The sequence below is a fragment of the Schistocerca gregaria genome, chromosome X (genome assembly GCF_023897955.1).
Source record: "Schistocerca gregaria isolate iqSchGreg1 chromosome X, iqSchGreg1.2, whole genome shotgun sequence".
In the NCBI taxonomy this organism is placed as follows: domain Eukaryota; kingdom Metazoa; phylum Arthropoda; class Insecta; order Orthoptera; family Acrididae; genus Schistocerca; species Schistocerca gregaria.
In genome coordinates, this window is record NC_064931.1 from 605,378,191 (window position 1) to 605,395,013 (window position 16,823).

Here is a 16,823-nt window from a genome sequence, read left to right on the forward strand (position 1 = left end):
ATTGCCGCCCATACACGATGAAAGTTTCTATTGCTTGTCTTCGTGCTTGCTAAACCCTACCTTTGCCAGCAAGGTCGCCGGATTTCTTCCCGAGTGAGAACAGTTGGAGCAGTATGGGCAGGGCAGTCCAAACGTCACGGGAATTTGACGATATAAAGTTCCAATTGGATATAATTTGGCACGGTATCCGTCTGGAGGGCATCCACACACCTTATGTCAGTGCCCAGCCGAATAACTGTTTGCACAAGAGCCACAATGTGTTACTGACTGCTCTCTTTGTAAAGCTCTTTCTCTTGAATAAATCATCGAATTGCTCTGAAATTCTAGACATTTGTTGGTCTATACATATAAACCACATCTACCATTTTCCATCCGACTTCGTGGTTTATCTTTTTTCCATTTTTGGGTCGTAGAGCGTAGTTTAACTAAACTGCTAATCTACTCTTCAGTTAGAGCCCCGTTTCGGCACAAATTTTCATTTCGTCATTCCATTCAGACATTATGGTTGTCCATGTTCACAACTGCGAATACATTTCATATACTTCAGAACAGCTGCAGTCGTCGCAGTGCCTGTTCCTTTGGACGTGCATGGATTTTCGAAGGAACATTTTATCGTACTTCTGAACAACAGAGGGGCTGCAGTATCGTATCGCCTTCACTATTTTATCACTGTCGAGTTGGTACGCACTACACCAGACGCGTTACCTGCTATACGGAGCAAAATTCCTGCTCGTAGTAAAACCTAGCTTAAGCGTTATAAAATGAAGGCAGTGACGTATGGACGGTCTGGAGAAGAGGTAGTAGGGTGCAATTGTTTGGATGTATTAGAAGCATGCTGTAACAAGAGTACGATTTTGTAATCACTACGTTCTGCCTCGTAATGTGGACAGATCTTAAGAGTACTTCAATCTAAATTATGCCGTACTTCCGAATCGGTGTGCTGGACTGACTGTAAGAACCCCAACACTGAGAATGTGAGATTCAGACGCTTTCCATAATAATGAAAGAGCAGAGAAAAATTGATAGTCACGTAAAACTGATTTTTCACGGTTCACAGACGTATATCACACTAACTTTTGATCTCCAACGTTAAGGTCACGTTGTAGCTAGAGGAACGCTTGCAACAACAGAAAAGTTCAGAAAAAATCCACAATTAACGAAAGCTCAGCAAGATAACTCCAATAAAACTACCAACCACAGCTGGTGGGCGTCCCCAAAATCTACTGTTGATTTGTCTATGTTAGTGTTATATTTTAACCATCGGAGTAAGTTAATAACCCAACCCCGATTTCCAAGGGGAAAGAGCGACTTGCGATCACATCGTCAACCCACTGGCTAAAACCAAACTTACATCAGTGAGATAAATACAAGCATACTATATGAAAATTACTCTAAACGCTTGATGTCGTAAGTATAGCCACTCAGTACGTTAACACGATACGTAGATATCATGAGCAGTATATATCATAAATGAAAAGAATAAATGGAAAATATATACTGCGAAAATTTGAACCATTCTCAAAAGAGTTGTCCTTCTTTTCTCATAAGTACTGCAGTTTCACTTAGTTGATGGCTAGACGGGTAATGTTTTATTTTCTTGTTTTGGGCTGTAACATGGATGTTACACGCCGGAAGGTCTTAGTAAATGAAGAAGATGTACATATTTGAGATATACTGCCACATAGATCACTTTGCGTTTCTTGGGCAGTATTCAGCATCATTTAATTCTAGAGGAAATTATTGTCAACAATTTGCTGGTCAGCAATTCGTAAAAAAAGTTTTTCATATTGATCAACTGCAGTGTGATGTGCGAAAAGCTAATAGTCTAAGAAAATGTTCTCCAGCGAAAAATTTAAAATGAATTCAACAGGCCGGACAATTACTATCGGACTAGTGATAAGAATACGATGCTTCTAGACACTGCATGTGCATCCTAGAGCCAAAAGTCGTGGGGTGCTCGATTGGTGGAGACACATAGAATGTAAGGAATAGAAATTTTATTACAGATCCCGGTTGTCGCTTACATTGTTGTTTAGTTTTACCTAATCTATAAAAGTCTGAGAAGAATTACTCATATAAAAATGAATGTGACTGATCTTCCTTACTGTTCAGTTTTACCTAACCTATAAAAGAATGAGAAGAATTACTCATACAAAAATGAATGTGACTGATCTTTTCAAACACAGAAACAGTGTGTACATTATCGTGATTGTCGAGTGCACCCTGGAGTGTTAATTAGCATTTTCTAGAAGTGTTTCAAAATGAAGTGCATTGTCTTTGTAGCACTTCAGAACAATGTAAAAGTCTATCTGAAAGAAAGGTTTGCATTTTCAAAGACGGATAAAACAAAAAGCAATAATTACGAATTTGAGACATTGTTTTGGTGCTAGATTTTCACTATTTGAAACGAATGTCCCGTTATCTAAGAATGAGAGTAAGTAGTCAGTGTTATTGCATGAAGTTTCGCGACTGCAGCCGGATACCGTTGACTTCATGCAACGATATTTCGGCTGACGAACATTCAGCTATATTCAGGTGAGTTATTTGCACTGGGGTTGCTCGTTTTTTCTTTAGTGTTATTTCATCCCCCAGGCCTCATATTGGCAAGGGGTGGGCTGGAAACGGTAGAATACTCCGCTCTTCAGCCAAGAGCGTTCATAAAGATATAACGAAGATGACAGAAGAAAGAAAATGATAACAATTTATATTTTAAATTAAAAATATTAATGACAAACAGCTAAAATACAATTACAATTAGATAATATTCTTCTATGGAAAAAGTACCGCAGCGGTGCACTTTCGTTTCAGAGATTAAGGACTTGCACTGGGTGACAAGTATTATCGGAGAATAGAATATGTTGCGGAGGTAGCTGCTATTTCACATCGCCATCTTTATACCAAAAACTGGCGAGAAGACGCTTACACAAAGGCAGGTGCTACATGAACGATCTCTGTCGAATTAAGCGTCCTCTTCGAATATTGCACCTATTGCGCGCAGGCGCATGCCTAATGTGATACTACAAGCGTACTTGTTGAGCTAAAATTCAGATCTCATCATTAGAAAATTAAATGTCGCTAGAAGTGTGATTGTTCTTAAAATGTTTTCTTTCTCAATAAATCAAAGACATCAGCGAGTCCCACGCCTTATCGAACTGAAAGCTGCCATTACGATTAATAAGACTTTCGGCTAAACGTATTTCCACCGATTCCTTAATAACTGGATCCCAGAATGACCTAGTCGAGGTAAAGATGTCCGTGACAAAGTAATCTATGGAATGTCCTGTGGAGATACTGGGCTGCGAAAAGCGAGTGTGGCGAATATGTTCAACGCATCTTTCATGCACTGAGCGCGTCGACTGTCCACAGAATCCTTGCCGCACTGGCAAGGTATTCTGTAGATGCGAGCCTTCTGCAATCCCAGATCGTCATTCGCCGAACCGAGAAAAGCAACCGTCTTTGTAGGTGGGCAGAAGATTACTTTTACATATGTTTTCTTAAAATTCTGGTTAATTTCGACAAAATAAAGCTGACATACGGGAGGAACGCCCAAGACTTAAACCGCTCCTTCTCCTCTTGATGTCCCGCAGATTCTATATTGGGTTTGAACCCGGGGAATCTGGTTGCCAGGGGCGTACGGTAAAGTTATCCTGGTGCTCTTCGAACCACTGTGTGACACGGTGCATTGTCCTGCTGGTAGATGCCATCGTGCCCAGGAAAAGCATGCTGCACGTGAGGGTGGACATGGTCTCTAAAGACAGATCCATACATGTGTTGATCCATTGTGCCTACCAGAATGACGAGATCGCCCAGGGAATGCCACGAAAACATTCCCCAAATCATAAAGGTCCCTCCTACGGCTAGTATACTTCTGACGGTTGTTGAATCTGATGATTCATCTGAAAAGGGCACCCATCTCCATTCAGTAGACGACCTGTTACGGTGTTAGAGTGCAAATTCGGGCGTTTGTCGATAACGAGCAGCAGCCAGCATGGGTTCATGAACCGGGCGCCTGCTGCGGAGGGTCGAGCTTAACAACGTTCGCTGAACGGTAGTTGTGGAGACACTGACGGTACCCCTTGTTCATCTGGGCGGTCAGTCGCTCAACAGTTGCACGTCTGTTCGCCCGTACACACCTCCGATGCCATTGTTCACCCCTGTGATCTATGGCCCATAGAGCACCACAGTTTCCTCAGTGCCGGTGTTAGCGTCATTTTGTCATGCACGATATACTTCAAGCACAACAGCACGCCAAGAGTTTACAAACATAGCCGTTTCGGAAATGCTCCCACCAGTGGTCATGTCCTTTAGGACGTCAGATAAATCGCTCCGTTTCCGCATTACAACGACTGCACTGTTTTCTGCGTCCTCCGACACGCTTTATTACTCTCCACCGCTAGTGGTGCCACCTGCCGTCTGTGAGTGGTTACTTCACGTTGAGGCAGAACATAGACGGTGGTCACATTAAGGAGGAACGTTGATGAAAAACACACACTATTTAAAACATGCACCAAATGGTTCAAATGGCTCTGAGCACTATGCGACTTAACTTCTGAGGTCATCAGTCACTTAGAACTACTTAAACCTAACTAACCTAAGGACATCACACACATCCATGCCCGAGGCAGGATTCTAACCTGCGACCGTAGCGGTCGCTCGGCTCCAGACTGTAGCGCCTAGAACCGCACGGCCGCTCCGGCCGGCCATGCACCAAATCCACAGTTTTGGAGATATAGCAATAAAATTTTGTACCACGCTGTACATGAAAATAACACATTTACGTATAAAATCCTTTCATTATATTTATTCAACTTTTTTAATGAAATATTAAGTTTTATTTTTTAAAAAAGTATGTTTCTCTTTCTCAGAAAGTATTCAAGAGATTTCTACAAAAATTTCTCTGTTTCATCTCTTTATATGTAGTAAGCTTCCCTCATGAGTTTTTTGGAAAAGGTCAAATAGAAGAATTTTCATATTTTTTAAAATATAATTCCACAAGTACAATTTTAAATTCATGTAAAATTCCAAGCACTTTGCCTCATATCTCAGCTTGCAATCAGAATTCCAAAATTTGCTCTTGAGACACCGTTTATTAGGTTTACAGAAATTTGTGTACAAAATTGCATAATTCTAGCCTTCATAGAATCTGAGGAAAATGTACATTAAGTTTAAAAAACAAACTTTTAAGGAAACGCAATTTAAAGTTCAACCTAGCTTTTTTCCTTGTGTCACTTCTTCAGAAGGCACCACATTTGTACTCTGGGTCGTCTTTCGCTTCAACTCTTCTCTTCTGGTTTCTTGCTGTCTGTCTTCTTTCCTTTACCAGGTCTTCAACTGACTTTTCAGCTGCAGAGACGCGATGTAAATCTATTTTTCTCAGGATGTGTTTAGTAAAATTTCCTATCTTGAAGCCCATTCTTTCTAATACCCTCATCCTCCCGACGTTCCCATAATTAAATACAATAACTGCGTCATAAGTTGCAATTATGACAACTGTACCAGATGTAAATGTGTTTTTAGGGCATCGGTTCCATATGAGTGAATTTAGAGACTCATTTGGCTTTTAGGTTTTGCCATGAACACACTTACTTAGAAGTGCAGGATCGGCCAAAGACAATCTATAAAAACAAAGAGTATGTATCACGGCCTTCTAGATGTATCCGACACACGTTTGGTTGAAAGTAATACGCAGAATCGTTATTCACAGAGCTGGTATTAAAGTGCTGCTTCAAAACTTGGGCGTGGCAGGGAAGCCGCGTCACACTTTTAATTAAATTTCAGGCGCTTCGAATGCGATTTCAACATTGAAACTATAGGAATTTATTGTCCATGAGTTGTACTAACGAATAAAAAATAAATCAAAATTGACATTTTTGGTCAATTCCATCAACGTCCCCCTTAATGTGAGTGGGCTGTGCGTAATCGTCCTCGACAGACAACATTATACGTTTTCAAACTATTAGTATGCACCTTTTGTGTTGTCCGCCTTTGAAGACGTGCAGTTTGATAGGCTGCGGTGGGCAATGGCCTTTTTCGAGAGACCCGACTCTAAATGTCCATTGTCCGCAGTTCGCTTCGCAATTTCCGCCCGGAAATTGGTTGAGATGGATCTACATTCACAGACAACACCAATTCCTCCCGGGTTTGAAACCTATTTTCATTGACAAATCGTAACAGCCGTCTGTGGTTTCTGAAGGTTGGAATCTTTTTACACCACTGTTTTTATACCATGTGGTACCAGTGGTGCACCACTGTTTTTGGCTACAACTGTCTGTCCGCGTTGATACACAAAGAAACGGGGTAGTATCATTTATGGTGTGGCCACGGGCATGTCTATGCCATTCTTTCATGTCTCCGCATTCACCCATGTTTCTACGCTAGTTCCATACAACCGACTGGAACCCACACAACACTCTACCGCCATGACTTACGCCAGCGGTGGATGGTCACATGATCACCTGGTATCAGATGTACACCTACAAGGATTCAAAGTGATCGGTGTGTCATTTCAAGTAGGTGACTAATAGTTTGTCCAATGAAATTATTTCTAGTTATTTACGATTTTTTTTTTTGGAGAATTTCCAATCCTTCTACGCTCTCACATCGGTGTTGATTAAGGGATGTCGTTTCGACTCGTTATTTGCTCCAACCTAACATAATCCGTGAATAAAAATCTCTCGGTGTACATGCCTCGTCAAATCAGGATAAAACTCCAAGCTTTCGACCACTACCTCCAGGGTCGTCGTCAGGGCTACAACTGACTGTCGTGAACTAGCGAGGTTCCCACTTTTATATGCAAAGGACGGCTTCTGATTGGCTGGAATACGTCATAGCGGTGGCTGAGAATAGCCTGCTTAACAAGCATAAGATTTGATTTGAAGAAACCGGAGTAATATCCCACGCATCGAATTATTGGGACTCTGTGATCCGGGAAGCAGTCGAAATTAGACTTAGCGATAGTAACTTTAACAGAGACAACGGCTATGCACTCAGTAACACTTGGAAGAGTGTACTGGATAAAGAAAAATCGCAGAGAAAAACTTCCCGCACTTTACCTCCTGATTCAAGGGATGGCGCTGCAAGCAACGCGGGATAGAAACTACATCTGTGGAAGTAGAGGGCACCACTTCATTACGCGCCATATCGCTGTTGCTATGACGTATTCCAGCCAATCAGAAGCCGTCCTTTGCATATAAAAGTGGGAACCTCGCTAGTTCACGACCCTTACTGGGAACCGCCCCGCCCCCCAGTACCCTCTCCTCCTTAATGACCGTCCCTTTCCTGATAACCTCAGTAAGGCCAACCACTTTGCCTCTCACCTCTCCGATGTTTTTTCCATTCCAGATGACACCCACTTTGATTATTCCCTCTTCCCTGACGTCATGGACCATACGAATACCTCTGTTCCACACAATGTGGCTTTCGACCTTCCTTCTCTGCTGATGACCAACTCCTCCGCCTCACTCATCTCCTCTCCCTCCAGCTTAACTCCCGTCGCTCCGCCATTTTTGTCTCCCTTGACCTCGAAAAGGCCTACGACCGTGTCTGGCATCCTGGTCTCCTGTTTAAACGCCAAACCTACGCCCTTCCTATTCATTACGTCCGTCTGATAGCCTCCTCCCTCTCCCACCGCCCCTCCTATGTTACCATCCCCTCTGCCGGTGTGCCACAGCGCTCTGTCCTCTCCCCTCTCCTCTACCCTCTGTACACAAAGATATGCCCCAACCCCCCCCCCCCCTCCAGTACACCTCTTGCAATATGCTGATGACACCGCACTCCTCGCCCTCACTCCTACCCTTCAATGGTCCCAACGCCTTCTCCAGACTCACCTTGACCTTTTTGATGCATTGTGTAACCAGTGGCTCCTGACAATTAATCCTTCAAAGACCCAGGCAATCTTCGTAGGTCGTACCACTCGCTCCTTCCGGCTCCTGGATTTCTCCCTTACTGTCTGTGCCCGTCCTGTCCGCCTCACCCCCACCCTCACCTACCTTGGCCTCACCATTGACCGTCACCTCACCTGGATCCCTCATCTCCGCTCCATCCAATCCAAAGCCCACCACCGCCTCCGACTCCTCAAACTCCTCTCTGGCCGGACATGGGGGTTGCACCCCTCTACCATCCTCCACACCTGCAAATCCTTAATCTGTCCCATCCTCTGCTATGCCAGTCCTGCATGGATATCTGCCTCCCCCCAAATTCTGTAAGTCCCTCCAGATCCTTGAGCATCATGCACTCCACCTCGCCTTCCGTATACACCTCCCATCCCCCACACGGATCCTCTATGATCTCATCCCTTTCCCCCATCTGCTCCTATTCCTCGAACATATCCGCATCCGCTACGCCTCCCGCCGCCTTAAATCCCCTCACCCCTGGTTGCTCCTCTCCTCTCCCATCTCCGCCCCCTACCACATCTTCAATGTTGTATCCCCCCTACCCTCCATCTCTACACCCTACATCTTCTTTCCCAAGGTGGCTTTCATCAACTCCCCCTCCCGGATGATGCCCTCTCTTCCTCCATTTATCCCTCCTATCAACTCTGATCCTCACTCCCCCTCCTACCTCTGTCCTTTTCCTGGGCTCCCTCTCCCTCCCTTTCTTCCTCTTTTTCCTCCACCTCCCCTCTCGCTGCCCCCTTCTCTCCCCCAAGTCCTTTTGCATTTCCCTCCTCTGCCTCTTCTTATTCCCTCTCGTGTCTGCCCTGCCCCTCTCCCCCCTTATGAGTCCTCTCCCTCCTTGGTTCCTCCCCTTTCGTTTTCTCATCTCCTTTCCTCCCTCCTTGTTTTTTCCCTCCTCCAGGTCCCGCCCCCATCTGCCTTGGGCTCGGGAGTGTCATATTTGTGCCACCATTTTCGTGCAGTGTTTTACAGTGTGTTTTCCAGTGAGTGTTCCGTGGTGTGTCTTTAGGGACGTGTAGCGAACGGTCATCATACTGTCGCTGGGAGTGATTTTTTTTTATCTCTTGCGAACAGAAACCAGACTGTCACCATGTTTTTTAATTGTGTGTCTACTATGTTACTTGTCCGATTCCAGTGTATTTTATCGACATTGCCAACCTCTTTTGCTTTCTGTTTTAATTTTCCGCATTTTTACGCCGTTTAACACTTTAAGTCATCATTTTATCGCCTGTTTTTTCTTGTTTCTTTCTCCTTCCTTTTCTTACCAAAAAGTCTGTAGGCTGTAGAGCAGCGTACTAAGCTGCTGCCAGCCCGCCCCCCTTCGGGGGGAATTGAAAATCAATAAAGAAAAAAAAATAGTTCACGACAGTCAGTTTTAGCCCTGACGACGACCATGGAGTGGTCGAAAGCTTGGAGTTTTACCCTGATTTGACGCGGCATGTACACCGAGAGATTTTTATTCAAGGTAAACGTCGCGAAAGACTTCGTAGCTAACATAATTCGTTACATTCAGAACTGTGTGAATCCTCTTGGTCTGTTTTTTTATGGTTACCGTTTGTACATATTTACGCTTTTGTGTGATATGTTAGGGGCTGTAAACTTTTCGTTTATTTGTTTCAGACTGGCTTACTCTATTAGCTGCAGCGAGGCAACATGAACTGTTTCGTCTGAAGGAGCAAAATATTGCTATTTAAAATCGCATTAAATTACACATGATAAAAACATAATGCATTATCTGTTACAGTTCGAGCACACGTGGAAATAGGTATTCGAAAATGTGGGGAAACTGTACAGCTTGTCATACTTACGTCCGACTAGGTGCAGTGTTCTATTTACCATATGCTAACAACAGAACAGGGGTGTAAAGACTTCCTAGTACCGTGGGCGACAAACACCTTACTGTGACTACTTACGGGCCGCAAGTTCAAAAACATCGGGCTTGAGACAATTTGTTATTTTTAATTGGGATCTGCCTGCCACAGTACTTGCAAGACTGGGCTCAAAATATCTTAGTTCGACAAGGGCCCTCCATTTAGGGAGGAAATGAAAGACCAGCAAAAAAAAAGTTACAGGAACGGCTGGTGAGGAGATCAATAGCGGGCCGAATGCTGTCGTGCATCCCTACAGTAGACGTACACATACCAATTCGTTCATATTCATAGCCATCTTCATTTCCTATTGTGCGGTGTGATGAGAGTTTAGAGGTCAATTTTTCAGATGAGAGACTACGCTCCCAACTGCTCCAGGCATAGTAAATTTTCACGTATGGTTCCCAAAACATAATTCTTCCTCTACTCACGTGAATTAATGTGTTCTCTGTTACAGAAAGCCAGGCTGGCAAGGATTAGAATAGCGAAGGCGTCGTCGGGAGCAGCGTTTGTGAGCAAAAAGAAGGCGGCAGAGGCACGGCTGGCCGCCCAGGAGTCAGGCCTCGAGATGGACGACTCGTACCACCAAGAGGACATCTTTGAACTACAGCATCACCATCTCCTGCGCTGCCTCGAGAAAACGACTGTGAGTACCATTTTAACTTTTCGCAGTAGCGTAAACACTCAGCACACAGCTAAGAGTTTTGATAACATGATAGTAAACGACAGCAATCTCACGTTGTATTTTGTTTTATGGCAAAAAGGGTCGTAAATTTTTCATGGCTCATTGAGAATACGAGAGAAATTAGCATCTCTGTAACAAGGAATATCACCATACTGACCTCATATACTACTGGCCATCAAAATTGCTACACCAAGAAGTAATGCAGGTGATAAACCCGTATTCATTGTACAAATATATTATACTAGAACTGACATGTGATTACATTTTCACTAAATTTGGGTGCATAGATCCTAAGAAATCAATACCCAGAACAACCACCTCTAGCCGTAAAAACGGCCTTGATAAGCCTGGGCATTGACTCAAACAGAGCTTGGATGGCGTGTACAGGTACAGCTGCCCATGCAGCTTCAACACGATACCACAGTTCATCAAGAGTAGTGACTGGCGTAATGTGACAAGCCAGTTGCTCGGCCACCATTGATCGACATTTTCAATTGGTGAGAGATCTGTAGAATGTGATGGCCAGGGCAGAAGTCGAACATTTTCTGTATCCAGAAAGGCCCGTGCAGGACCTGCAACATGTGGTCGTGCATTATCCTGCTGAAATGTAGGGTTTCACAGGGATCTAATGAAGGGTAGAGCCACGGGTCGTAACACATCAGAAATGTAACGTCCACTGTTCAAAGTGCCGTCAATGCGAACAAGAGGTGACCGAGACGTGTAACCAATGGCACCCCATACCATCAGGCCGGGTGATACGCCAGTATGGCGATGACGAATACACGCTTCCAATGTGCGTTCACCGCGATGTCGCCAAACACGGATGCGACCATCATGACGCTGTAAACAGAACTTGGGTTCATCCGACAAAATGACCTTTTGCCATTCGTGCACCCAGGTTCGTCGTTGAGAACACCATCGCAGGCGCTCCTGTCTGTGATGTAGCGTCAAGGGTAACCGCACCCATGGTCTCCGAGCTGATAGTCCATGCTGCTGCAAACTTCGTCGAAATGTTCGTGCACATGGTTGTTGTCTTGCAAACGTTCCCATCTGTTGACTCAGGGATCGAGACGAGGCTGCACGATCCGTTACAGCCATGCGGGTATGATGCCCGTCATCTCGACTGCTAGTGATACAAGGCCGTTTGGATCCAGCACGGCGTTCCTTATTACCCTCCTGACCCACCGATTTCATATTCTGCTAACAGTCATTGGATCTCGACCAACGCGAGCAGCAAGGTCGCGATACGATAACTGCAATCGTGATAGGCTACAATCCGACCTTTATCCAAGTCGGAAACGTGATGGTACGCATTTCGCCTCCTTACATGAGGCATCACAACAACGTTTCTCCAGGCAACGCCGGTCAACTGCTGTTTGTGTATGAGTAATCGTTTGGAAACTTTCCTCATGTCAGCTCGTTGTAGGTGTCGCCACCGGCGCCAACCTTGTGTGAATGCTCTGAAAAGCTAGTAATTTGCCTATCACAGCATCTTCTTCCTGTCAGTTAAATTTAGTGTCTGTAGCACGTCATCTTCGTGGTGTAGCAATTTTAAAGGCCAGTAGTGTATTTTAATAATAGAAAATCATTAAAAGCGAGGTATCAGACCCAGCAATCTATTTCGCACGAACATTTGAGCCATAATTCTGGTAGTATGCAATTATGACCTGAAAGCACAGCTCTTTAAAATTCACGTGCACAGGTTGTTTATAAAACGCTCCGTCCCACTGCTGTCGCCTAATGACGGAGTAAAATGTACTGTACAGTGGAATAACAACCAACCGCAGCCCTACTACTTGCGGGATGTTGAAGGCGAGAGAAGACAAGGGCGAGGCCGACACACCTGCCCAACATGTTTTAAAGTCTTGCTCGAGAACACACATTATTGTACGCGTAAAATAAGTAGGTAGTCTAATATTAGTACGTAACGCCACCGTCACGCAAATATACATTTAATGTTTTACCAGTTTTCTCGAACTGATATACAGCAGCTTTATAGGGTGGTTCTTATTAAGGTTCAAATACTCCCAGGAGAGACGTAGATGACGCTGAGACAAGTCAAAGACTCATGCGTCCGCAAAAATCGGGAAACACTCCGCAAGTACATGGCAGATGTTGAATTTGTGACGTCAGAAGATGACGTTCCTCGCCGACGGGCTGCGGTTTAACCTGTCGATCTCTCACACCTGTTCATCCCAAACCACGTCAAGTATTCACGTCGGTGTGGCTCTCGGCCTAAGTGCACGACTTTAGCGCGTGGGGCTCAGGATTCGAACCTTGCGTATAGCAGGCAGTATTTTTTGACACTGGGTAAGATACTCGTACTTTGGTGTTTACATTCAGGTAAAATTTATTACTTTATTTACCGATCTCGACGTCTTTGCTGGTTTATTATGAAGTACAGTGAAGCAAAAACCTACCGCATTTAGACCCAAGTTAATGAGTATAAGCTTCCGAAATGCGTCGCTACCGGTAAATGACCTGCGTTTTCTGTATTAAATAAAGTCTGTAAGCAAAAACGGAAGGAATAAAAGTAAAGAAGCACATAATAAGTACAGCATGTACTTGGTTAAGCGGGGACAATAATTTTTTGACTTCTACATTTACAACACATCGCATTTTCAAACAGAGTTCGAAACTTGCACCGTTTTCATGAATGCAAGTAACACATCGCTCAGTTGTCCCATGAGGACAAGCATACGTCATCTGGTACGTCACATGCTCAATACTAGTCATCTACTTTTCGGTATTTCCCGATATTTGCATCCCAATGTGTCACATATTACATCACTTATTTCAGTGTCATTTACGTCGTTAGAGGGGCTTTTAAACGTTAATAAGAATCACCCTGTATATATGCCTCAAAATCAAAATGAATAAACCTAAGCAATCGAACAATTATTATGAAATTACGTTAAGCATTTTCGATTTACAATTCAATGATGCTAATCACTATGAAGAACAGCGTATCTCCTGCAAATTTTCTTCACGCTCTCAGTTCCAGCTTTGAAATCCAATAAGCCATAACAGCGGTGCTAATAATTAATTAGCTGTATGATACTTGTTTAATGACACACTCATTCATGTACACTGCATTTGTGAATCGTAACATAAAAATGTTCAAAGCAAAGCAATATCTGGCACCAGCTACAGGTTAGAAACCGTGCACCTCGACAAAATGAGCGAAGCATGTCACCTGTGACAAACAGCATTTTACAAATATCTTACTCACTCCACTGTACAATACTTTGCACTAGGGTATTAAGTGACTATAGTGGGCCAGAGCGAGTGACAGACAATCGGCGCGCGAAAAAGTTTAATAGCTGTACTTTCAGTAGACCATAACAACGTACTGTCAGAATTATGGCCCAAATTTTCGTGCGTACTCGACTGCTGGGGCTGATACTTTGCTACTATGCATTTTCTTCTTCAGATATGACGTCGAGTCGTGATGTTTCCTCGCAGGTTTGTGAAAGCAGGTCTTCAGCAATGTGCATAACTAAAAGCTCTACTGTTAGAATTTTCCACTAACATTTACGCACTGTCATAAATAATTAATTGAAATTAGTATTATTATTACTGAAATTGAAAAGTCGCAACTTTTCACGTCTGAATTAACGTACGTTTATGTCGCTCAGAATGAAAACCTTTATAGTAGGTTTAAAATGTTCAAGCGACATTTACATAAATGAACGACCTAAAGCTTCTACAGTTCCCTTCCGCTAGGAGCAATATTAATTTATAACCAAATCTACGCATCACCGACGCTTAGGGCGTACGTGACGTGAGAGAATTTGCATAAAGTGCAGCAGTGGCGAAATCAGCGCGAATGTTGCGCCGTTTGCAGTGTGTGGCTGCGTAACGTCGCTGGCGTACATATCTGCGGCTGCGGTCACGAGGCATGCGGGTCTAATAGCACAGTTCTGCTGCAAATTGCGATATAAATTACAGTTAAACGATTCACGCGCGAATAATTGCGCTTTGAGAGTAGCGGTGTTATGAGGCATAACGGTCCTCATGAATTCTGTGCACAAGATGTGATACCTGTCCCACTGTGAGTCAGCTGCAATCTAAGATTAGCTGTTACAATAATGGTTTAATGGGAGTCAGACCGGTTGACTAATTTTCCACGTCCGGAACTATGCCAACCAAAATATTACTTTGTGTTTTAATATGTCAAAATAAACGACGATATTATTTTTTGTTGTCCTTCTGTAAGGCATTACAGTATACACTATCTGATTAAAACTATCCGGACACCTGCTGGTGGGCATTAATATGCAGTGTGTCCACCTGTCGCCTTTATAACGGCTTGAATTCTGCTGGGGACACTTTCAAAGCAGTGTGTGAATGTCTGTGGAGGAGTGGCAGCCCATTCTTCCTCAAGATCCGAAAACAGAGGATGTTTCAATGTTGGACGCTGGGATCTGGAGAAAATTAGACGTTCTAACTTACCCCAGAGGTGTTTGTAATCCGCGCGTGGCACAGTACTCGTTAAAGCCAGTGCTATGGTAAGTGAGCGGGGTTCAACTTATGAGAAAGGATTTTCTTATAGATATCGACCGCGTGTACCTGAATGGTGGCAAATCAGACTTACACACACTCTGTAATAACAATGATCCGTCAAGCAAGTTCGAAATGCAATTACACGCCAGGATGGAACAAAAGCAACACTGAAGATGCTACCAATTTGATAATAATACGGTCGCCAGCCTAATTAAGCATTAACTGAGTTTCTCTCCTGTACAAGTTGGTAGATATTCATGCAAAACAACAAGTAGTAACACTGCAGAATTTAGTAGAATTTTAGAACCAGAAAATCTATTGAACTGTTAGTTTCACGTTCTATACTGATATGGAAAAAACCATGAATACATAACACTACAATATAATTTATAGTACAAAACTTCATACTGTCTATTAATCTGATTAAAATCGGGCATAGGTTACCCTAGAAATAGCACTTTCGTACCACACACAACTTTTCCTGGTCAAACCAATTTAGAACACTTCGAAATTCAATTGAATAACAGAGGGGGGGGGGGGGGGCTGACACTGTTATGATAGCTGTATTAAAAAATTGATTACTGAATTTATTATGAGTTCAAGATTTCCAGTACATTAATTACTACTCTTTTCACCTTATTTACTCCTCATTTAAATACCTTGATATCTGTCTCGAAATAATAAACTTCATTACTATATCAATACACTCCTGGAAATTGAAATAAGAACACCGTGAATTCATTGTCCCAGGAAGGGGAAACTTTATTGACACATTCCTGGGGTCAGATACATCACATGATCACACTGACAGAACCACAGGCAAATAGACACAGGCAACAGAGCATGCACAATGTCGGCACTAGTACAGTGTATATCCACCTTTCGCAGCAATGCAGGCTGCTATTCTCCCATGAAGACGATCGTAGAGATGGTGGATGGAGTCCTGTGGAACGGCTTGCCATGCCATTTCCACCTGGCGCCTCAGTTGGACCAGCGTTCGTGCTGGACGTGCAGACCGCGTGAGACGACGCTTCATCCAGTCCCAAACATGCTCAATGGGGGACAGATCCGGAGATCTTGATGGCCACGTTGGGTGGCAGGGGATACATGCGGACGTGCATTGTCCTGTTGGAACAGCAAGTTCCCTTGCCGGTCTAGGAATGGTAGAACGATGGGTTCGATGACGGTTTGGATGTACCGTGCACTATTCAGTGTCCCCTCGACGATCACCAGAGGTGTACGGCCAGTGTAGGGGATCGCTCCCCACACCATGATGCCTCGGTCGTATGCAGTCCTGATTGTGGCGCTCACCTGCACGGCACCAAACACGCATACGACCATCATTGGCACCAAGGCAGAAGCGACTCTCATCGCTGAAGACGACACGTCTCCATTCGTCCCTCCATTCACGCCTGTCGCGACACCACTGGAGGCGGGCTGCACGATGTTTGGGCGTGAGCGGAAGACGGCCTAACGGTATGCGGGACCGTAGCCCAGCTTCATGGAGACGGTTGCGAATGGTCCTCGCCGATACCCCAGGAGCAACAGTGTCCCTAATTTGCTGGGAAGTGGCGGTGCGGTCCCATACGGCACTGCGTAGGATCCTACGGTCTTGGCGTGCATCCGTGCGTCGCTGCGGTCCGGTCCCAGGTCGACGGGCACGTGCACCTTCCGCCGACCACTGGCGACAACATCGATGTACTGTGGAGACCTCACGCTCCACGTGTTGAGCAATTCGGCGGTACATCCACCCGGCCTCCCGCATGCCCACTATACGCACTCGCTCAAAGTCCGTCAACTGCACATACGGTTCACGTCCACGCTGTCGCGGCATGCTACCAGTGTTAAAGACTGCGATGGAGCTCCGTA

The 16,823-nt window shown here is 44.3% G+C and overlaps 1 protein-coding gene across 2 annotated transcripts in view; it reads left to right on the top strand.

Annotated features, from left to right (window-relative positions):
• The window catches only part of LOC126298437 (potassium voltage-gated channel protein Shal), a 996,410-nt gene that overhangs the window by 535,850 nt on the left and 443,737 nt on the right, over positions 1–16,823 (top strand). For both annotated transcript variants that reach the window (XM_049989763.1, XM_049989762.1), the window contains exon 3: positions 10,221–10,409. In XM_049989763.1, coding sequence (XP_049845720.1) covers positions 10,221–10,409 — 189 coding nt within the window. The remainder of the gene's footprint in view (positions 1–10,220; positions 10,410–16,823) is intronic.